The sequence below is a fragment of the Balaenoptera acutorostrata genome, chromosome 18, assembly GCF_949987535.1.
Source record: "Balaenoptera acutorostrata chromosome 18, mBalAcu1.1, whole genome shotgun sequence".
Lineage (NCBI taxonomy): Eukaryota > Metazoa > Chordata > Mammalia > Artiodactyla > Balaenopteridae > Balaenoptera > Balaenoptera acutorostrata.
Window position 1 is genome coordinate 14,627,875 of NC_080081.1, and position 25,281 is coordinate 14,653,155.

A 25,281-nucleotide genomic window follows, 5' to 3' on the forward strand; every position below is an offset into this window, starting at 1 on the left:
GTAATTTTACTACCTGAGACTCTGTTAAGAGAGATCTCGAGCTGGGAAACAAATAGGAAAATAATTTACCAGTACTTGCAGTTTTTTTTTTTAAGATGTCACAATTTCACCATTAAATCTGTTCTGTGAGTTCAAGAGCAGTGGATCATCCTTCTTTCTTTATATTTAATGGTTAACTGCTCTCCCCACCTCTTCTCTTCTAGAATTTCACTGTAGAAAGACTCACAAGCTTAAATGAAATCAGAGGTCCACTGCTTCTCAAGTAGGAGAAGGTGAAGCAATCAGCCTGATTTAGGAAAATAAAATCCCCACAGTTGCAGGAAAGAGGGGTAGTTTGTAAAGACTCAGTGCCAACATGCCTTCAGAAACCAGAATTCCTGGCAGGAAATTGTCAGGCCTCCAAATCTGCTTGCTCACAGTCAAAGCTCATCTATATATTACAGATTTCAGAGCTTCCCTGGAAGGGTGACACTAAATGACAAACACACCAATTCAAAACAACAATGTGAACAGTCATTTGGATATGTGTAAAAAAAAATTTTTTTTAAAGAAATAAGCCACACTTCTCGGAAATGAGATCAATCAAACATTTAGTACCTATTTATTAAGTGCTTACTTTTTAAAAAGAATAAGACTGAGCTAGGTCCTATGAGAAATTAGAAGTCTGTTTATGGTTTAGAAGTCTAGATACAGTTTCTGCCATTAGTAGAATCAATTTGCAAAACTAGGACCAATACACAAAATAATTTGTATCAAAATATACAAACCAACAGCAACTTAAGTCAAAATCCTTTTCACGCAAGGGTGAGGAAATTCAAAGAAGTGGGCCAAAGGGAAACGTGACACAAATAACAGAAAATCCTCTAGAAATGAACCGATCCATATAAAAACTGAGCAAAAGCTCCAGGGTTCTCTTACCTGCATTCATGCTGCGGCATTAAAAGGCCATGATCGCCAATAAATAACTATCATCACATTCCAATTATATAATTTACCTTTATAGACACTTTCTTATGAAACTTCATAGCATTTTGTTGGTATGATCTCATTTATCTTTCAGTTAATAATGAAAAACTACTATTGTCTCCACTTAGTTGATATTCCCTAAGACCAGAGGAATAAAATGAACATTGCAAGGTAATTAAGGTAACTAATTCACTAGGTCACTTAGTAGAATCTGAACTCATAATTATAACTTCTAATTTAGTGCTCTACTAAGGACAAGATAATGTACCTAGTTGCTTTGGGTTCTAGGGAAAAGCTAAAATGAAAGCATAAGGCATTATCTTGTTGGTTTTCATCACCATTAATATACATGTTTTAATTTACACATGTACCCATGTCATCAATGTTCTCCTTGGAGCTAAATAAAGTCAGTTAAACCGATAAACTCCCCTTAATTACCTGCGCTGCTATAAATGTACACACACATATACTGATGCTAACAAGTTAATTACATTTAATAAATTACCTCTTCTAAGGCATTCCACAGTTCCTGATCCGTATGCTCATTAAAGGGATCCAGATTTTTCCTCATTGTTCCAGTGAATAAAACTGGTTCCTAAATACCCCAAAATAGTGAATGTTATTACCTTAAACTCTTTTCATCATGTTTGAATGCTTACAGAACAGAATTAAAATACAAAACAAACCACCAAAATTCCCTATAATCATTAATAAGGTTGCAAATGCTTTTTTACAAAATAGTATCTCCAAATTAATTTTCCACTGTACAAAGTATGTTCCAAAATATCTTCTGGATGACTGAACACTAACAAGAAAGTGTGGAAATGTGTCATCTTAAGAAGAAGTTGAAGAAGAGAAAGGAAGATTTGATTTTTTAAAAATACCTTCCTGGTAATATCTGCTCAGAAAAAAAATGAGGATATACTAATTTGAGGAACTTTACATCAAGAGAGCTAGATAAATTGATTGTCAATCCTGGTGTGATACTGGGAAATACCAACAGTATAATTAGTTGAAGTTTGTGCCTCAAAGCAAAATTGTTAAATTTTTGCACATTGGCACTGAAGAATGAACTAGGATATTTTCTCCATTGGTACAACAGCCTTCTGGGATGGTGAATCTCTCCACATGTGTGACATCTCCATATGTTCAAAGAGAATGTCAACTACTGGGGCCCGTGGCACCTCTGTTCATGAAGAGACTGCCTCTGATTCTGCATCAGCTGATGCCCACGTTATCTCAGCTGTGCATCAAGATGACAGGCCTCACAGAACATCATTACAAACTGCAAGGGCAGGATAACCTGAAACCCATTGTGACATGAGCCATAATAAAATTGTTTTAATTTAAAAAGCTCTTCCTGGGGCTTCCCTGGTGGCGCAGTGGTTGAGAATCTGCCTGCCAAGGCAGGGGACACGGGTTCGAACCCTGGTCTGGGAAGATCCCATATGCCGTGGAGCAACTGGACCCGTGAGCCACAGCTATTGAGCCCACGCGTCTGGAGCCTGTGCTCCGTAATAGGAGAGGCCGCGATAGTGAGAGGCCCGCGCACCGCGAAGAAGAGTGGCCCCCGCTTGCCGCAACTAGAGAAAGCCCTCGCACAGAAACGAAGATCCAACACAGCCAAAAATAAATAAATAAATAAATAAATATTCAAATAAATAAATAAAATAAAAATAAAAAGCTCTTCCTATTCATCTGCTTTGAGAGGAACCACAAGGAAATTACTCTGGAAATATATGCCTTTCTGGGTTTCAAGAAGAGAATCTTGTACATACGCTTATGCAGGTCATTTAAGTTTTCTTCTGGAAGGCTCTAGTAAACCAGGGCACAAGAATATGGGCAGCAGAGAAGAGCCCAATTGGCTCCTTTCAGTGAAGGGGATAGAACAGTGTGATGCACACATGTGGGAACAAGAGGAGATCTGACTCTTCCACAAGTGGCCGGGAACTGCTCGGAATCACCAGCCTCAAATCCTGCCTGGTCTTGGGGCTGGACTATTCCTCCACACTTCACAAAAGCCTGAGAAGAAAGATGAAGAAGGCAGACATTTCTTTTCTCTGCCCATGAAGAATGACACTCAGAGAGCCTCCTGTACCTTCTTTCCCTATTGTCGTAGTTTTAAGTCTGGTGAGAGGAATGGATGCAGAAGACACAGGGTATGCCACCGAAAAGGATGCATCCCTGAGCACAACCCAAACTTGAAAAGACATTATAAAGGCAGCTTTCTTTGCACAGAGTTGATTAAGTGGACAGTATGCCTCCAAAGCACTGAAAATCACTGGTCGTATGCCATTTCAAAATGATTACTGAATTGAACTGAAAAATCCCTGGAGCCAAATTTAAGGTCTCCCTTAAAACTCTCAAATTTAGGATCAAAGATTAAGCAACCATGTAAGCAAAGGTAAGAATTCCTTGTCAGGGGAATAACCATCATTTTACTTAGATTTTTATAAAAACTTTTTACTCCTTGTAATTATTACCTCTAGGATTCTAACAGGCAAGCGATTTCTCTTCCTTTAGCTGTTTGCATGAGGTTTACACAAATGACGTGGCTGGTCGAGGGGAGGCTGGTCCCCAATATTCCTCCCTCTCCCCTGACTCTCCTTCACCTTCCCCCCAGTGCTCTAAACCATGGGCAGGATTCTACTCTGGGGCCCAAATGAGGGCCTCTTCAAGGACTGGTGTTTGAGGAGATAAAGGGCCTGAAAGAGGCCAGGTTAATGAACCAGCTTTGAGCCCAACTGGGAGAAGTGAGACAGGGTCTCTTTGCTTATAATAATGACAAGAACGTTTCTTTGCCCATCACATTTTTTCCTTCAGGCCCCTCTCATAGAGCAAATTTACTTCCTGTAAGAGGTCTAAGGCTTGAAGTGTCCACCTGGTTTATCAAAGTACACTCTATAGAGGCGTTACCTGAGCTAATCCACACAAAACAAAATCTCTTTGTTTTTAAAAGATAGACCTTCTTGAGCAATGAATGGGCTCACAGTATCAGCACGTTTGGGAAGGGTGGTTTTTGTCGCTCAAGAGAACAGGGATACCCACTTAAAGTTCAATCACCTATTTCATAATCAAAGCCTCTCTCTATTGTCACCTCCCTCACCTTCTCTTTAGGAAACTCCTCAAAGGGGATGAAGCTCGCCAACGACTGGGGGACGAAAGTGGCATTCTTTGCAGAAAGAGGAGTCCCTCACTTCTGAGCCCCTGACCAATGCCTGCAGCTGCTTCATTCTGAGCTTTAATCAGAGCCCTCAGACACTCTTTAGGCCTTAAGGAGGTTCTGCTAATTATCATCAAACCACTTCTGATTGTCATAAAAAGAAAAAAAAATAAGTTTAACGATTTCCCACTGCAATAAGGGTCCTCACTTAAGTCTATACTGTCAGTCTAAAAGGACATATTGGGCAATTTCACGTGTTTATTTAGCAGTATTTGATGGAAGAACATAGTTTAGTAAATAAGAATACTTCTCTTTGTTATGATATGCCAAATATGTATTTCAAAATCAGTAAAATTTCAATGAAAAGCTGAATGAAAATATAATGATTTTTTAGGCAGGAATCAAGACAGGAAAAGGAAATTAAAGGTATCTAAATTGGAAGAGAAGTGGTAAAGCTGTCATTATATATAGAAGACGTGATACTATATATAGAAAACCCTAAAGACTCCACACAAAAACTACTAGAACTGATAAATGAATTCAGCAAGGTAGCAGGACACAAGATTAACATACAGAAATTGGTTGCATTTCTTTACACTAACAGTGAAATATCAGAAAGGGAATGTAAAAAAACAATCGCTTTTAAAATCATATCAAAAAAAATTAAAATACTCAGGAATAAACCTGATGAAGGAGGTGAAAGACTTTTATGCTGACAACTAGAAAACATTAATAAAGGGAACTGAAGATGATTCAAGGAAATGGAAAGCTATCCCAAGCTCTTGGATTGGAAGAATTAATATTGTTAAAATGACTATACTACCCAAAGCAATCCACAGATTTAAGGCAATTGTTATCAAATTACCCATGACATTTTTCACAGAACTAGAACCAATACTCCTAAAATTTATATGGAACCATAGAAGACCCAGAATTGCCAAAGCAATCCTGAGGAAAAAGAACAAAGCAGGAGGCATAGCCCTCCCAGACTTCAGACAATACTACAAAGCTACAGTAATCAAAATGGCATGGTATTGGCATAAAAACAGACTATGGATAAACGGAACAGAATAGAGAGCCCAGAAATAAACCCACACACCTACAGTCAACTGATCTTTGACAAAGGAGGCAAAACTATACAAAGGAGAAAAGACAGTCTCTTTAGCAAGTGGTGTTGGGAAAGTTGGACAGTGCATGTAAATCAGTGAAGTTAGAACACACCCTCACACCATACACAAAAGTAAACTCAAAATGGCTTAAAGACTTAATCATAAGACATGACACCATAAAGCTCCTAGAAGAGAAGACAGGCAAAACATTCTCTGACACAAATCGTACCAATGTTTTTTTAGGTTAGTCTCCCAAGGCAATAGAAATAAAAGCAAAAATAAACAAATAGGACTAATCAAAGTTACAAGCTTTTGTACACCAAAGAAAACCATAAAACAAAAAGGCAACCTATGTACTGGGAGAAAATATTTGCAAATGATGAGACTGACAATGGCTTAATTTTCAAAATATACAAACAGCTCATACTACTCAACAACAAAAAAACAAACAACCCAATTGTAAACTGGGCAGAAGACCTAAATAGACATTTTCCCAAAGAGGACATACAGATGACCAACAGGCACATGAAAAGATGCTCAACATTGCTAATTATTAGAGAAATGCAGAGCAAAACTACAAAGAAGTACCACCCCACACCAGTCAGAATGGCCATCATTGAAAAGCCTACAAATAACAAATGCTGAAAAGGGTGTGGAGAAAAGGGAACCCTCCTACACTGTTGGTGGGAATGTAAGTTGGTGCAGCCACTGTGGAAAACAGTATGGAGGTTCCAATTCCACTTCTGGGCATATATCCAGACAAAACTATTATTGAAAAAGATACATGCACCCCCCTATGTTCACAGCAGCACTATTTACAATAGCCAAGACATGCAAACAACCTAAATGTCCACTGACAGATGAATGGATAAAGATGTGGTACATAAAATGTAAAATAGATAGCTAGTGGGAAGCAGCTGCATAGCACAGAGATCAGCTCGGTGCTTTGTGACCACCTGGGGGTGGGATAGGGAGGGTGGGAGGGAGACTCAAGAGGGAGCAGATATGGGGATATATGTATACGTAAAGCTGATTCACTTTGTTATACAGCAGAAACTAACACACCATTGTAAAGCAATTATACTCCAATAAAGATGTTAAAAATAAATAAATTTCTGAAAAAAAAAAGATGTGGTACACATATACAATGGAATACTACTCAGTCATAAAAAAGAATGAAATAATGCCATTTGCAGCAACATGGATGGACCTAGAGATTACCATACTAAGTGAAGTAAGTCAGAAAGAGAAAGACAAATACCACATGATATCACTTATATGTGGAATCTAAAATATGACACAAATGAACTTATCTGAAACAGAAACAGACTCAGAGATATAGAGAACAGACTTGCAGTTGCCAAGGGGGAGGTGGGATGGCTTAGGAGCTTGGGGTTAGCAGATGCAAACTATTATATATAGAATGGATAAACAACAAGATGCTACTGTATAGCACAGGGAACTATATTCAATATCCTGTGATAAACCATAATGGAAAAGAATATAAAAAAGAATGTGTGTGTGTGTGTGTGTGTGTGTGACTGAATCACTTTGCTGTACAGCAGAAATTAACACAATTTTGTAAATCAACTATACTTCAATTAAAAAAAAAAGAATGATTTATTATAACATCAACTGATAGAAGCTATACGTTTCTTTAAAGCCAGCAGGCAATTTTTGAAAAATGTCCGTTTCAATATGTCAATGTATTTTATGCATGGTGTTCATTTTGGTTTCTACTCATTCTACCTTCATCACTTGCCAAATAAGAGACCCTCATGTTATCTTCAAAAGGTAATAAAAGTGCTCACAGTAGACACATACTGCAAGAGCAGATAAGGGCAAATTAATGATCATTTCTGATAGATATGATTATTTAAATTACCCACCTCTAAGCAATGAAGTTACTAAATTAATCTTATAATAAGTGCAGGCAGAACACTTCAGTGTAGCGATTTATGGTAGGACACACAAACTTCATGTAAATATACACTGAATTTCCCGGCCCATGTATATATTTTTTCTGGAGGTAAACAATTAAACCTCATTTAGTAAGAGTTAGCTGGCACAGCAGAGTCAGGAAAACCAATACTCTTATTCAACGTAATATTTTAAACGGAGCACTAGCTTCAAAACTGTTTTCATCATGGTTTAAAGTTTACACTTCTCTAATTTAATCCTTTGTGCCATATTCAGTAGTAATTTTTTCCTTTGTTACTAACATAACACAAGTTCATATTAGGAATGTGACCCCAGAATGGCCACTCTAAATTAGAGCATTTAATGTAGTAAATTGATCATCCCTCAACACAACTGCAAGACTGAAAACTGTAGTCTTACTGGATCTTTTGCGTACTCTGCTGGAAGACAAGACCCTCATTATCTTGAAAAGAAACCCTACCCACTAACCTTCTAAGCTTAAAACAACTTGGGATCAAGGTAAAAGCAGTACAAGTGGTTACAAATTAAGCAGATAATACACAACAGTTTGCCCTATTTCAGTCCCAAACTGGGAAACTGCCCTCTGTTAAAATCTATCATCAAAAGCAGCTACTGCTGCTGTTTCCTAAGAGGTATGTTCTCATTTCTAATTGGAGGACCTTATTGAAGGGTCAACTAGTGTACCTGTTTCAAGAATGAGGGAATCATCTGAAATCACTTTAAATCTTGGTTTCCCTCTTGCTCTCCTTTTTTAAATCGTGTAGCCTCTGAATGAACTGATCATCATCCATACTCAGAAGAAAAGAAGACTCTTTGCCAACAAAGGAAAAAGAATTTAAGTCCCATTAAGTTCTCTTTCAGGGGCTCCAGGGGCAGTTCCAAGGGATTTAATGAAGACTTCACAGTGTCAGAGACAAAGGGCCGACTGCATTAGGTTAGAATCCAGTTGTATTTCTTTACTAGTAACAGCACATCCGCCTCTTCTGTCTTTCAGTTTTGTTTGCAACAAGAAAAAAAGGGAAATAAAACCAGGTAACCAGGGAGAAGTCTAAAAGAGACAGCTGTAGTTCACCTTCTTTAACCTACTGAAGAAAACTCAGGGAATGTAAATACCGAAAGAGCAGAGTGGGCTATTTAAAAAAATACTTAGCTTTTGCTTTGATTTAAAATAAAACCTATTAAATACAAAATATCAATCTGTTTAATCATGATAAAGATGATGGCTGCTGATCTGTGTCAACCCTTGGGCTGCAATCATAAATACTGAATTTGCATGGAAGCCCTCTTCAATTGAAAACATTTCCTTTATGCCAAGAGGACAAGGGCCTCTAGGTGTAGAGGATCATCCAAAGAAGTTCTGAAATCCATTTTTCCAGATCCTTTCAGATAAGCAAGCTACTCCCTGAATATAATCTCACCTTGGTGTTCTTTCTGGGGAACATACTTAATAACTTCAGATGGTGAGCACAAATGCTGCATACATTTCATCTACCTGTTTTGTTTAAGGAAATAACCTAGGAAGTGCTTCCATTTTTTGCTTATTCCTGAAATTTTAAACACAGTTTGAGGAGTTCATTCTTACAAATACAGTACTTGTTTTTGAAAGTTCCCCTCAGAACTCCAAGACTGATTGTCACCACTCCCCTGCCTCTGGTTCCTATGCAGGTCTTTGCTGCTATAACATCTCCCCCAATTCCGACATGCTTGTGGGGGGGTCAACAGTGACGGTGATAAGCCTGGGAGAGAGAACATCCTGGAAGCTCGCTGCTGCTCCCAGGATCACAGGGACCAGGGAAGATGATGGGGGCCTGGCCCACCTAAGCGGGGCAACTCAAAGAAACAGCACTGGGCTCCCCCTCTGCAGTTCGCTCGCAGTTTCTTAGGTTCCCTAAATCAGGGTGTTGAGACACATGCAACACTGCTTCCTACTCATTTTAGCAGAAGAGGGATGTAAGCTTTCTGCACTTAGATAAGTAACTTCAAGTAACCAAACGACCAGACTTTCTCCACCTCTGCAGCCAGCTAGACATTGTAAAGAGAAAGCGCTCTTGGCTCTAGAGGGTAAGAGTTTGAGTATCTCCTCCTGACACTTGTTAGCCCATGACATATAAGTGAATAATACATTTCTAAACTGATACTCTCCAAATGAGGGACATAGCATTAGGAGTAGTATCTTCCACCTTTGCTCTATACTTACTCACTTTTGTTATGGTTTGGAGAATCATTTTGAATGGGGTGATGGGAAAAATGGGGAAAATATCTGATGAGAACATCATTAGGTTCAACAAACATTTATTGAAAAAAAATAAATTTGGAGTCAGTTTTAAATTCTGATTCTACTGCTATTTTACTCAGGGTAAGTTATTAATATCCTCAAGACTCAGTTCCCTAAGTGGAAAACAGGGCTAACCCTGTGGGGCTGCTATGAGAATCTGGAACAACAATGAAGCTCCTGGTGGGATGCTAACATGGACCAGGAGCCCAGCCCAACAGGGGGACAGTGAGGGGTGGTGTCTGTCAAACTGCAGGTGCAACCAATGGATCATGATGTCAATTTTGTACCTCATGACCATCATTTTGTCTTTTATATGAACTAGAATAGAACTGATAAAATAGAAAGTATCAGAGTACAGAGAAAGAGTAATATTGTTTTGTGAAATTTTTGTTCCTCTCTGTGTGTGCGCACGTGCACGTACACTTGAAATCATGATAAGAAGCAGTTCTATTGTGTCAGCGGTCAACAGTGCGTTGAAGTCATTAGCAGAGTGGTTAGCTTCTCAGGTTATGGAGTCAGAAATCTCCGTAAATTAAATTTGAATCCTGTTTGTATATTTTGGAAATTAATCCCTTGTGGGTTGCATCATTTGCAAATATTTTTTCCCATTCCATAGGTTGTCTTTTCATTTTGTTCATGGTTTCCCTTGCTGTGCAAAAGCCTTTAAGTTTAGTTAGGTCCCATTTGTTTACTTTTGTTCTTGTTTCCATTACTCTAAGAGATCCAAGAAAATATTGCTGCAAATTATGTCAAAGAGTGTTCTGCCTATGTTTTCCTCTAGGTGTTTAATAGTCTTTAATTCATTTTGAGTTTATTTTTGTATATGGTGTTAGAGAATGTTCTAATTTCATTCTTTTTTTTTTTTTTTTAATTTATTTATTTATTTATTTTTGGCTGTGTTGGGTCTTCGTTTCTGTGTGAGGGCTTTCTCCAGTTGCGGCAAGCAGGGGCCACCCCTCATCGCGCTGCGCAGGCCTCTCACCATCGCGGCCTCTCCCGCTGCGGAGCACAGGCTCCAGACACGCAGGCTCAGCAACTGTGGCTCACGGGCCCAGCCGCTCCGCGGCATGTGGGATCTTCCCAGGCCAGGGCCCGAACCTGCGTCTCCTGCATTAGCAGGCAGGTTCTCAACCACTGCGCCACCAGGGAAGCCCTAATTTCATTCTTTTATGTGTAGCTGTCCAGGTTTCCCAGTACCACTTACTGAAGAGACTGTCTTTTCTCCACTGTATATTCTTGCCTCCTTTGTCTTAGATTAACTGACCATAAGTGTGTGGTTTTATTTCTGAGCTTTCTGTTCTGTTCCACTGATCTATGGATCTGATTTTTGTGCCAGTACCATACTGTTTTCATTACTGTAGCTTTTTAGTGTAGCCTCAAGTCAGGGAGTGTGATTCCTCCAGCTTCTTACTTCTTTCTCAAGGTTGTTTTGACTATTAAGGGTCTTTTCTGTTTCTATACAAATTTAAAAAATTTTTGTTCTAGTTCTGTGAAAAATGCCATTGGTAATTTGATATAGGGATTGCATTAAATCTGTAGATTGCTCTGGTAGTATGGTCACTTTAACAATATTGATTCTTCCAATCCAAGAACACAGTACACATTTCCATCTGTGTTGTCTTCCATTTTTTTCATCAGAATCTTAATAGTTTTTGGAGTACAGGTCTTTTGCCTCCTTAAGTAGGTTTATTCCTAGGTTTTCTTATTTTTTTTTGATGCAGTGGTAAATGGAATTGTTTCCGTAATTTCTCTTTCTGATATTTTGTTGTTAGTGTATAGAAATGCAACAGATTTCTGTATATACAACAACTTATACAGCTCAATATCAAAAAACCAAACAACCCAATCAAAAAATAGGCATAAGATCTAAACAGACATTTCTCCAAAGAAGATATACAGATGGCCAACAGGCACATGAAAAGATGCTCAATGTCACTAATTATTAGATAAATGCAAATCAAAATTACAATGACGTATCCCCTCATACCAGTCAGAATGTCCATCATTAAAAAGTCTACAAAAAATAAATGGTGGAGATGGTGTGGAGAAAAGGGGACCCTCCTACACCATTGGTGGGAATGTAAATTGGTGCAGCTATTATGGAAAACAGTATGGAGGTTCCCTAAAAAACTGAAAAAAGAGTTAACATATGATCCAGAAATTCCATTCCTGGTCATATATCCGGAAAAGATGAAAACCCTGATTCAAAAAGATACATGCACCCCAGTGTCCACAGCAGCACTACTTACAACAGCAAAGACATAGAAACAATACACACACACACACACACACACACACACTGGAATATTACTCAGCCATAAAAAAGAATGAAATAATGCCATTTGCAGCAACACAGATGGAGCTAGAGATTGTCATACTAAGTGAAGTAAGTCAGACAGAGAAAGACAAATAGCACATATCCCTTATATGTGGAATCTAAAAAAATGATAGAAATAAACTTAATTACAAAACAGAAATAGACTTACAGACACAGAAAACAAACTAATTGTTACCAAAGGGGAAAGTGATGGGGAGGGATAAATTAGGAATTTGGGATTAACAAATATACACTACTATATATAAAATAGATAAACATGGTCCTGCTTTGTAGCAAATGGAACTATATTCAATATCTTGTAATAACCTATATTACAAAAGAATCTGAAAAATTTATGTATATATAACTTTTATATAAATAATATAAAATCACTTTGCTATACACCTGAAACACTGTAAATCAACTATACTTCAATTAAAGAAAACCAAACACACACACACACACACAATTTGAATCCTGGCTCTGCCGCTTACTTGGTAAGTGGGGTAAGCTCACAATGCCTTGGTTTTTGAATCCTGGCTCTGCCGCTTACTTGGTAAGTGGGGTAAGCTCACAATGCCTTGGTTTTTAAATCTGTCAGATAAGGATGATGAGGGAATTGTGAGGATTAAGTGGCAGATGGTAGGAAAAGAGGCTAAAACGTGTTAAGGATTCTGCGATTGTTAGGAATTATTAATACTTGTGTAACTTGTCAGGGCCTGCAACAAGCACTAGAGCAACAGAAATGAGAGACACAGGCCCTGTCTTCAAGGAGAGGAAGAATATAGTCGAGAATGTGGGGAGGGATGAGAAAAAAATGCCGGAGGTCTTGGTGGGGAACTGGAAAGTACAGGTGGGTACAGGGTGGTAGTCAGGAAAGAACCTGGTGGGAGGGGAGCCAGAAATCAAAAGAACACAAAAAAGTGATACTCTCTCTTCTTGTTCTTGGTAGAAAATAATTAGATACATTTCTCTGTTAATGCTTTTCCCCAAAACTCCTACTGTGTTTTTTTATTTTTGGTTTACTCTTTAAATTTATATAAACAATTTGGTTTTTTTTTTTTTTTTTGGAAATGATAATTTTGTATATTGAAAAACATAGGTTTATGTTTATACTCTTTAGCATGTGTGAGTTATTTGGAGAATACAACTTTTCATAGTGTTACCCATATTTGAATTTCCATATAGGCTGCAATCCTGATGGAAACAATTTGGTTTTTATTATAAGCAATAAATATAAAGAAAATCATCAAGGATCACAAAAACATTAACAGAAATTAAAGAGCAAAGTCAGTCCAGAATGTGTTACTCTTTTTTTAAAATTAATTAATTAATTAATTAAATTTATTTATTTATGGCTGTGTTGGGTCTTAGTTTCTGTGCGAGGGCTTTCTCCAGTTGCAGCAAGCGGGGGCCACTCTTCATCATGGTGCACGGGCCTCTCACTATCGCGGCCTCTCTTGTTACGGAGCACAGGCTCCAGACGCGCAGGCTCAGTAATTGTGGCTCATGGGCCTAGTTGCTCCGCGGCATGTGGGATCTTCCCAGACCAGGGCTCGAACCCGTGTCCCCTGCATTGGCAGGCAGATTCTCAACCACTGCGCCACCAGGGAAGCCCCGTTACTCTTTTTATATCAGTAGAAATAATACCTAAAAGTTTAGTGCCCTGATCCTTAAGAACAATGATAGTTCCTATCGACTGAGTGTTCCCAAGAACAAGGCATGGGCCACAAATGTTTTCACACCCACTCACATCTTCACAGCAAATCTGTGTGGCAGTAGTTCCTAGACCTGGTTTAAGAATGAGGAGGACTCTGAAGCTTGGAAGCCGAGTGACTTCATCAAGGTCACAAACTCGTATGAGGCAGAACAGGAATAAAGATGTAGGTCATACTGACACTCAGTCTACGCTCTTAAACATTCTATCCCTGGCTGCCTCCTGAATGATTTCCTGGGACCTTTACACATTGCACAGTGTCTACAGATTCTCTCCCTCTAATCAACCAACACTGCGCCCTGGAGACAAACACATAAAAAGTGGAAAATAAAGGTTCTTTGTTTACAGTGGTTGGTGATCATTATCTACATGGATACAAAGCTTAGCACTGTTTTATAAACAAACTCTCTGGAGTGTGTACACAGAGCATGCTCAAAAGTAGGGTGGAAACTGATGGAACAGAACCAAAACCTGGTGATGTCAAGGTATATTTAGTCTTTGCTCAGATGTGCTTCCAGACATTTTCAGCAGAGCCAAGAATCATCCATCCTTTCTTTATTTATAGAGTTCTTTACGTACACAAACATACAGCCTTTTCTTATTAAGAAACATTAAAGATAATGCAGGGCACGCTTCCAGATCCTTTCATCCGAGAATATGAAAGGACTTTAGAGACATGCCCATTATTTCTGCTAAATAGTCTCATCTGGCCATTTCAGAAATGGGTACAATCAAAACTTAAAACTTGGGAATCTAAACTCATTTATTTTCTACTGTAATCACTAAGTCATGAATCTAATAGCCAGAGGGAATCTTTAAATACAGGGATTATATGTACTGAAAAGTTCTTCCCATTTTTCCTGAAAGGGATGTCTTAAAATATTTCTTTTTAATTGTAGTAAAATACACATAAAATTTACCACTTTAACCATTTTTGAGTGTCCAGTTCAGTGGTATTAAATATATTCACATTGTTTTACAGCCATCACCACCATCCAGCCACAGAACTCCTTTCATCTTGCAAAAGTGAAACTCGGTACCCATTAAACAACAACTCCCCACTTCTCCATCCTGGCAGCTCCTGGCAGCCACCATTCTACTTTTTGTCTCCATGAACTGACTACTCTAGGTACCTCATATTAGTAGAATCATACTGTATTTGTCCTTTGCGAATGGCTTATTTCACTTAGCATAATGTTCTCAAGGTTCATCTGTGTTGTAGCATGTGTCTGAATTTCCTTCTTTTATAAGGCTGAATAATATTGCATTGTATACATATGTACCACATTTTGTTTATCCATTCATCTGTTGATGCACCCTTGGGTGCCTCCACCTTTTTGCAATTGAGAATAAGGCTGCTATGAACACGCCTGTACAGAGAGCTCTTCAAGACCCTGTTTCAATTCTTTTGGGTTTATAACCTTATGCAGAATTACTGGATCATATAATAATTCGATTTTTAACTTTTTGAGGAAACTCCATCTTGTTTTCCACAGTGGCTGCACCATTTTACACTCCTACCAGCAATGCACGAGGACTGTAATTTCTCCACATCCTAGTCAACACTTGTTATTTTCTTTTTTTTTTTTTATAGTAGACATCTTAAGGGGTGTGAAGTGGCATCTCATTGTGGCCTGAAAGGAACATCTTGATTTCAAAAATACTTAGAGTAATTCCAGGTATTTTAGAGGCCAGGGGTAGGTAGCAACAGCTGTACTCAGTCATAAGACACAAGTCCACGTTCTCCTTCCCTTGGGTGCCATGTTCTATATGCTTCCTAATAAACAGGCATTACAGAGCTCATTATACCCACACTCCAGGATGAACAGGCATTACAGAGCTCATTATACCCACACTCCAGGATGAACAGGCATTACAGAGCTCATTATACCCACACTCCAGGATGAACAGGCATTACAGAGCTCATTATACCCACATTCCAGGATGAACAGGCATTACAGAGCTCATTATACCCACATTCCAGGATGAACAGGCATTACAGAGCTCATTATACCCACACTCCAGGATGAACAGGCATTACAGAGCTCATTATACCCACATTCCAGGATGAACAGGCATTACAGAGCTCATTATACCCACACTCCAGGATGAACATTTGCCTGGATCTTTTTGTGTCGTCTCCTCTTTGTGTTTCTCATCTCAAGAGGGTGTTTTTCTGAGCTTCCCTTGATGGCCAGATAATTGTAGAGAATTAAAAAAAAAATCCTCAAAATTAAAAAACAAAATCAGCAAGGCTGTCAAAGCAGAGGGCAGGATGGAAGATGAAGGCACAGGGCCTATGTTGCCCTTGGGTATATACCTGTAGGATAGTAATTATTCAATAAATAGTCACTGAATTATGTTGGGTGGGTGAACCATAAGGAATGGCAGGAGTTTCTCCTGTGCATATAATCCAGTCTCTAAAACAATCCCTGAAAGTCATACATCTTTAAGAAGCAGAACAAAAGAGAACAGAAGCAGAGCCCAGGAAGAGAAGGTCAGTTCAACGCTCCACCGTCACAGCAACTGTGTATAGGGTCTCCGGGAAGCACTCCACATGCACTGACTTATTTAGTCCTCACAGCGGCTCGATGAGTTGGTCCTGTCAGCTGCCTTGTAAGGGGGAGAAGACTGAAGAGCACAGAGATGGGATTCCGTGGCCTGTGCTCTTCCTCATTATTCTGTACTGCCTGCCTGGTTAATCATTTATTAAGGGTTGAATTCTAAAAGGTTCCCCAGACCATCAATACACCCTGTAATTCTCAAAGCTCCACAGTTTCACAAAGCCTTCCAGGGAGATAATCACCTTTGAAAAAGTAGCTTTATTTCCTACAGCAAAATTCCATCTTTAAGACACTTAAAATTCGTGTTTCTCTATAGGAACCTCTCCAGTGCTGAACTAATCATTTATCGTTTTGTTCTCAGTATTATGTGGTTATCAGTGGATAAAAATGTGGCACCTGAGGAAGTATGAGTCCAGAAATCTATCTGGGTCAGTTATTAAATCACATGCACACAAAACAAATGAAAGAACAAACAAACCAACCCTGGTATCTGCTGAAAGTATCTGCTGAAAACACCTGCTGCTAAAAATATGCTCTATTGGGGGAAAACGGATCGACACTTTCATGCAATTTGAAAAAACTAATCAACTTAAAAGCAATTAAACTTAGGTGCCTTATAAAAAGAACATGTGAGAATGTTCTGATGTGCATACCTGAGCTACAACTGACATTTTCTTCCTTAAATGGTGAAATCCAATTATGGTTGTCAAGATCCCATCGATGGAAATTTCACCTTCAGTTTCTAACAGTCTAAAAAGGGCAGCGATGAGGGAACTTTTTCCAGCTCCTGTTCTTCCCACAATGCCAACCTGTAAAGAGATCCATCGGGATTAAGAATTAACAATATGCAACAAACCTAGGAGGAACCCTGGCTGTTGAAGATGAATTTTTAACGTTCTATATAAAGAGTAGTCTATAAGTTTCTCAACCATGGCACTGTTGACATTACGGGCTAGATAATTTATTGTTGGGGGGTCAGGGGCCTGTTCTGTGTATTACTGTAGGATGTTTAGCAGTAGCCATGGACTCTACCCACTAGATACCAGAAGCATCTCCCACATTTTGGCAACCAAAAATATCAGATACTGACAAATGTCCCCTGGTTGAGACCCCCTGGTCTCAAAAAGAGTTAAAAATAACAGAATCAATCTACTGGCAGTGAAAAGCTAGCAGTCTCTGGCATGGACATATATATACTACCAAAAGTAAAATAGGTAGTGGGAAGCAGCCGCATAGCACAGGGAGATCAGCTCGAGGGGTGGGATGGGGAGGGTGGGAGGGAGGGAGATGCAAGAGGGAAGAGATATGGGGACATATGTATATGTATAACTGACTCACTTTGTTATAAAGCAGAAACTGATACACCATTGTAAAGCAATTATACTCTAATAACGGTGTTAAAAATACATATATATGTGTGTGTGTGTGTGTGTGTGTGTGTGTATATATATATATATATATATATATATATATATATATATATATAGAACTAAAAAAAAAAAAAAAAAAAGCTAGCATTCTCCTAAGTCAGCGGTCCACACCCTTTTTGGCACCAGGGGCTAGTTTCGTGGAAGACAATTTCTCCAAGGACAGGCGGGGTTGGAGGGGTGGGGGATGGTTCAAGCGGTAGGTAGTCCGAGCGAGCGATGGGGAGCGGTGGGGAGCGGTGGGGAGCGGCAGACGAAGCTTCACTTGCTTGCCCGCTGCTCACCTTCTGCCGTGCGGCCCGGCTCCCTACAGGCTGCGACTGGTACCAGTCTGCGGCCCGGGGGTTGGGGACCCCATCCTAAGTGGCCCATAAGAAGTTCACTTCTAAATTAGCTTTATTCCTACTGTCTAGGCATTTTGACCTTGAGAATTATGTGGGTAATTTTACAGAGATGTCAACAAGTCAAGTAAGAAGTGTTATACATAAACAAGTACTCATTTTCTCAGGGATCTATTATTTAAGAGGAATTATTCTTTGGTAGAGAAACTAAATCACTTCCTGATGTTAAATATCTTAATTATACCCTATCTTGAAAGGAAACATCTTAAAATTATAAAATGCAGGTCTCAGTGCCGTAAAAGACAGTAGCCAGCAGACAAAATACACATAATGAGATCAACAACAACACAAACAACATTGGCTACTTATATGGGACCTTTCCTCTGAGCAGTTCAAAAGGCGGTTTACAAACAACTTAATACTTACAATTGCTCCTTGGAAAGATACATGCAAGTTTCAGTCTAGTTATTAAAGCCAAAGTAGAGAGAAATTAAGTGCATTAAGAATAAGATTAAGGAATCAATATAATGCAGGTAAAATGCTGGTCAGGAATAAAACTATACTGTAAAAACTGGCTTTTAAATGTGTGCATCCAAACATGTACTATACAGAAACTGGCCTTTTTTATCAATAAGTTTGCCCAGCGCCGTGGTGGGAGCTTCCCAAGAGATGATTTCATTTCTATTCAGAAATTTGGAATCGACGTGGGGTGCAGGACATGCTTTCAATCATTTGTAAATTTATTCAGCAAATTTTTAAAACTCACGGCTTTAAGCAGAGAAGAACTGAGTCTTTCTGAGCATGAAATCAGAATGCTGGGAACTTTTCATATTTTCTCATTTGAATGCCTCCAAAGTTTCGAATCTTTGTAAAATCAATCATAGCATTTCAAAAAAGAATTTATCTCTATAGAGATTAAATGTAAGAAAAGTGAGTTTAGCTAATTTTATTATTTTGTAGCCATTTTATACCTTATGTTAAACCCTAATATATGTAATATAGATGGGCCATTCTCTGCATATAGGCAGGCCCTAGTGCGTGTATATATATATGACTCATGTGTTCTGTGTACAGGCAGACCTTGAACATATTGTGGATTTGGTTCCAGACAACCACAATAATGTGAATATCACCAAATAAAGCAAGTCATAAGTTTTTTGTTTCTCTATACATATAAAATTTATGCTTACACTATACTGTAGCCTACTAAGTGTACAATAGCATTATATCTGAAAAACAATGTACATACCTAATTTTCAAATACTTTATTGCTAAAAAAAAAAGTGCTAACCATCATCTGAGACTTCATTGGGTTGTAGTAACATTAAAGAATGCTGACCACAGATCACCATAACAGATATAATAATATTGAAAAGATTTGGCATATTGCAAGAATTACCAAAATGTGACACAGAGACAGGGAGTGAACAAAGGCTGTAAGAAAAATGGGGCCAATGGACTTGCTTGATTCAGGGTTGCCACAAATGTTCAATTTCTAAAAAATGCATGATCTGTGAAGCACAATAAAACCAGGTATGCCTGTATTTCTGGGTGTTCTCATATGTAAACCAACACACATCAGGACACAGGCGAGAACTGTGTCTGTGAGAATGTGCATATGTTCCCATACTATCAGCTCTACTGAAACTGATCCATCTGTGCAAACGGGAACATTTGCAGACTCTTGGTAAATGGCAGAGATATGCAGGGGCACCGAGGGCTGCTCACAACCACAGGACTGTGAGTGCCTAAGAAAAAGGCAACTCAGAGAAAATCTGCTCTGGCTGTTTCTACCATTCAGTTATCAAAATACACTCTGGAAGTCTTTCCCAGGACACCAATGGGTTTTTCCAATTGCCCATGGAGAGTGTCACCAGTATGAGTAAGTTTACATTCCTAATACCAAAGACACTTGGAGACAGTCTTATTTCAGTGTTTTGAGACATACCCATTCTATTTTCTCAAACAGGCCAGGGTTGGCCTCTGACTAACACACCAACTTGTTAGACATTTGCACCTGGATCTCTCTTCATACGTCAAACTCAACATGATCAACCCCCAATGCCCCACACAAAACAGCTGCTTCCTCTGACTTCCCCTCTTCACTCTCATTCCTTCTTTCTCAGGCTCGTGGGCTCACAATGTCCACCTTACTTCCAGCTTTCCCTGAGTCCAGCACGGTGCCAAGCCCTGCAGATTCTACTCCTGCGATGTTTCATGACTCAGTCCCTCACTGAGTCTCTTTCCTTTGAAACTCTTTCCTTAATCATAATCAGTGCAAATGAATTTGAAAAGTCAATTCTAGCTACACCCCAGCACTCTGGTTAAACACCATTCTTAAGATGTTGATGTTTTTACTTTCTAGACTTGTATGTTGATGTGTTCTTGAAGATACAAGCTCATATACTTAAACAGAATGGGATTAACATGAACATACTGTTGTAATCTGCTTTCATTCAGTATTTCACAAAAGTATTTATTTTAATGGCTACATAATATTACAGTATGTGGGATCATTTATTTAACTAACTCCCAATTTCCGGATAGGTAGATGGTCTCCAATATTTTGTTATTGTAAATAACTCTGTTAAATATCACTGAAGCGGGGCTTCCCTGGTGGCACAGTGGTTGAGAATCTGCCTGCCAATGCAGGGGACACGGGTTCGGGCCCCGGTCTGGGAAGATCCCACATGCCGCGGAGCAACTGGGCCCGTGAGCCACAATTACTGAGCCTGCGCGTCTGGAGCCTGTGCTCCGCAACAAGAGAGGCCGCGACAGTGAGAGGCCCGCGCACCGCGATGAAGAGTGGTCCCCACTCGCCGCAACTGGAGAAAGCCGTCGCACAGAAACGAAGACTCAACACAGTCATAAATAAATAAATAAAAGAACGTGAATTTCTTAAAAAAAAAAAAAATATCACTGAAGCTAAATCTTTGCAAACAACCTTCATTATTTCCTTAAGAGAAATTCTTAGGTGTGCAACTGATAAGAAACAGGTATGAACACTTTCAGAGGAAGCCGTTACGTAGCGCCAACCTACCCTCCAGACATATGATAATATTTTGTTTTCCTTTTTTTTTTTTTTTTTATGGCCGTGCTGCATGGCTTGGGGGATCTTAGCTAACCATACAGGGATTGAACCCGGGCCCACGGCAGTGAAAGTGCTGGGTCTTCACCACTGGACTGCCAGGGAATTCCAGATACCATTTTCTACTCCCACTTGTAAACCTAGGTGCACATTCACAAACCTAGGTGTTATAACTTTGTTTTAATTGACATCAGTTTGATTCCAAAAAGTGGAATCACTTTCCCTGACGTCTTGCCGGAGGCCCAGCAGCTACTGGCTCCCTGCCTTCCGCATCTGCCCACTCTGGTCCACGTGCACCCACTTCTCAGATTAAACTCCCGAAGGTGGCTCTGTGCCCGTCTCTCCACCCCGGGAAGTCTCCGCTACAAAACTGTCCCCGCTTACCTCTCCATCCTCCATCTCCACGAGGCAGCTTCCTTGGGGTTACTAGGTAGTTGTGACGGCTGAACGTGAAAATGTGTGCTATACACCTGGCAGTTCTTTTCCCTGAATGCTCTGCAGGTGCGAAGTTCTTCATTCACTGAATCAGGGCATCGTGCCTTTGCTCATGCTGGTTCCACCTCCCGGAATGCCTTCCACATGCATTTCCACCTGCTGAAACCCTAACCATATATCACTAAGTCTCCTTCACCGGCCTAATTCCTCAGAAATGCTCTCCCTGACCCCTCCTGTGGACTTCTCTCAACCCTAATAGACGTGATACCATCTTTTTCTAAAGTCCCATAAAAATGATGACCTCCTTCTATCTTACAAAGCTAATATGGCCTTTTTCTTATTTTTTCAACTGGACTGTATGTGTTGACAGTACGATCTGTATTGGATTTGCCTTTGTATTATTTGTATTACCTGTGGTGTCCTGAGACAAAGAGGCATTATGTAGGGAGCTGAGATTTTAAACTCAAGCTGGAGAAATTTACGGAAAATTGATTACCATATTATTTAGGTATATGATAAGCTGGACAGAGAAAAGACATGGCAGATGGATCCTACCGCCATAAATGCAATTGCAAATGGCTAACCTCACATTTTCACGGGGCAGACAACTGATACAGTATAAGTGGTTACGGTCATTTTACACACTATGAAAATGACAACAATCTTTGTCCAGGCATTTACTCTATGCTGGTCTCCATGCTGGGTGCTTTAAGTGTCTTATCTTGTTTAAGTTGTTCAACAACCCTAGAGGTTAGGTCCTATCACTTCCATTTTGCAAAAGAAAAGATTGAGACTTGGTAAGATTAATTAGTCTGCCTGAAATCATGGAGCCCGTAAGTCACAGGACGGGACTCAAATACACTTGCATCAGCCTCTTTTCCATTCTGCTGATGGCCTCCTTATCACCTGGATGGCCTGGCAGCTTATTATGCCCCTCTGTGTAGCTAGAAGAGAAAGCGGGGAGAGGTGTAGCTGCAGTTAAAAGAACAGGCCTGCCATATGGCTCCTATGCCAGACAGTTAAAGCATGACACGGACACAGGTACCTGAGCTCAGGTGGGCTGGCTGTCAGCAGGAAGAACTGGCACCCACAGCTGGGCTGGGAGAGAAACCTGCAGCTAAGTGGGCACATGGTGCCTGGGAAACAGGCCAGACAGACCCAGTGCCCTGCTTCGGGCAGCAAGAGTAATTTTTGATCCCATCAGGTGGTGAAAGAGCTGCACATACACTGCTACACTGGGCTGTCTCTGACTCCAAGCCCAGGCAGGGCCGAGCCTGTGGTGAAATACCTATAGTGCCCCCAGGAGGCTGGTGTGGGGAAGGCCAGACAGCAGGATGAAAACTGCCTGTGATGAAGACAGACTCCGCTGAAAAGATGCAAATAAATGCACTGGAATCACACAGAATTAGATTATAATGTAAAGGCACGATTTGCAGAATATAAAAGTAAGTAAATTTGTAGGGTAAGTGGCACAGAACTTTCTAGAGCCGCCTGCTAAGACACAAGAGGGGTTAGGTGATTCATGAGCTCAATTGCAAACTGTCAAAGGACATTTCTTGGAAATCACAGGTTATCAGTCATCAAAAATTGCCTATGGGAGAGAAACGACTTTACTGGGAGGTCTTGTTTAAATGTGATTCTGAGTCAATAAGTCTGGGTGGGCCTGAGATACTGCATTTCTAAGAAGCTCCAGGACCCACCAACCACCATGAGGCAGCTCACCACACAGGGAAAGAAATGCTGGGATCTCCATTCCATGGTCGGTTTCCAAGAAAGATTCACCTACAATGTCACTGATCTAATTTGCATCCAAGAGGAACAAAGAGTCCCCCCTGCCACACTGACGAGGAACCCAACAGCAGATGCAGTGCTAAATCTTAAGCTGGATTTTAAAGAGGCAAATGGCTTAAACAAACCTTTTCTCTTGAGTTAATGACTGCTGTCAGGTCCTTCAATACCAGAGGCCCGTCCAAGCTGTACCTTAAGTTAATATTTTGAAAGAAAATCTTTCCTTCATGGGGCCAGGCTGGTGGTAGACGATGAAAGAAGTATTTCCAGGGCGCTTCTTTCTCAAGGTCTGTATATTCAATCACTCTTTCTACTGAAATCATCTGCAACACATATGACATCACATGAGTTACGAAGGGAAGGTCTCGTTCATGGATGTTCAGAGATTGTAAACGAAGCATTCTGCTTTTATATCTTTACATCTGCGTTTCTATGGTTAAGAATATCTCAGGTCTTAGCAAACACAAAGGACAGAAGTAGGAGTTTGATGAAGCCTTTGATGATTTGCAAACTTGTTTATGGCCTTGTAACACTGTCCTTTACAGCTACTTCCTTCAACATTGTATTAAAATTAAAGAATTAGAGAAATGAAGGCAAAGATCTTATTGATCCACTTTTCACACCTGAATAAAAAGCAAAAGAATTTTGTTAAAGAAAAGAATACTGATGGACGCCCGTCAGTAATGTGTTGCTACAGAAGGGCCATCGGTTATAGACGAGCAGGACTGGATGGTCACCACACCTCATTTTAATAATTAATCACGGGCTTCTCTGGTGGCGCAGTGGTTGAGAATCTGCCTGCCAATGCAGGGGACACGGGTTCGAGCCCTGGTCTGGGAAGATCCCACATGCCGCGGAGCAACTGGGCCCGTGTGCCACAACTACTGAGCCTGCGCGTCTGGAGCCTGTGCTCCGCAACAAGAGAGGCCGCGACAGTGAGAAGCCCGCGCACCACGATGAAGAGTGACCCCCGGTTGCCACAACTAGAGAAAGCCCTCGCACAGAAACGAAGACCCAACACAGCCATAAATAAATAAATAAATAAATAAAAGAACGTGAATTTCTTTAAAAAAAAAAAAAAAAGCAAACTGGGCTATTCATTTAAAAAATAATAATAATAATAATTAATCACTTTCTACTCTATTAGAAGAAAGAAATGGAAAGATTTTGTTTCTATTGTTTCTCTCCCTTCAGGAGAAGATGCTAATATTCAAAAGAGAGTATAATTTACATATCGACTAAGGCCTTTTAAACAACTTTAATTTGACACCTTTGATAGCTCATTCTGAGAGGGGGCTTATCCTACCAGAAAAAAGGGACACCAGCAAATTCAGGTGTTCAACACATACAAGATCATATGCTAAAATGGGGGACAGAGGAACCTATTAATTAAATAAACAAACCTCAAAATACTGAATTCTTCTTTTACCAAAAATGAGGAATTACCCATTAAGAAACAAAAATAAACGAACCCCTAAGAAATTAGCTTATATTCTCTCCAGGATTTCAGAACCTCCCTCTTACAGAGACATTTATTATATTTGAAGACAGCTTGTGATGAATATAAAACCTGCTGATACGGCACACGTAAGACTGAGAAAAAGATGTATATATTTTATTTTACATTAACTTTAAACAGATGGAGGAGGATATAAAAAAATCTCTTAACTATGACGTAAAAATAACAGTTTTACTATTTTACATAAGAATTGCTTTTATGCCATTTAATGGCAAGGAGACTTGAAAAAGCTAAGAACGATAAGATAAACATCCCAATATTCTCAACTTTGACGCTTTGCCTGATGCACCACTGGGTCATCCCCATGAGCGTGAGGGCGAGAGACAGTGCCAGGCCAACCCGCCCAGCATCCAAAGCTAAATGAGGAAGAAGAAGGGGAACAAAGTCAGTCTCATTCTCAACCCCTTGCTCAGCTCCTCCTGTCACTTTACCAAGAAGACCCCTTTACATATTTAAATCATTTCATACAATGACAGTATTACTCATACTTTTACTATCTGTTGATTGAGACCATAACACAGTAAAAAATAACCCACTATAAATTTAGAAAGACTGTTAGATGCGTTTATTAATCCCAACAGGATTGACATATATTTTACAGTATTATATAGGTGAGGAATAATGTCATTAT

The 25,281-nt window shown here is 39.7% G+C and overlaps 1 protein-coding gene across 1 annotated transcript in view; it reads right to left on the bottom strand.

Moving 5' to 3' along the window:
* Positions 1-25,281, bottom strand: part of LOC130705642 (ATP-binding cassette sub-family C member 4-like) — a 193,929-nt gene that overhangs the window by 30,800 nt on the left and 137,848 nt on the right. Inside the window, 4 exon segments of the mRNA XM_057533225.1 lie at positions 1,472-1,561; positions 16,706-16,861; positions 23,260-23,454; positions 24,931-25,006. Coding sequence (XP_057389208.1) covers positions 1,472-1,561; positions 16,706-16,861; positions 23,260-23,454; positions 24,931-25,006 — 517 coding nt within the window.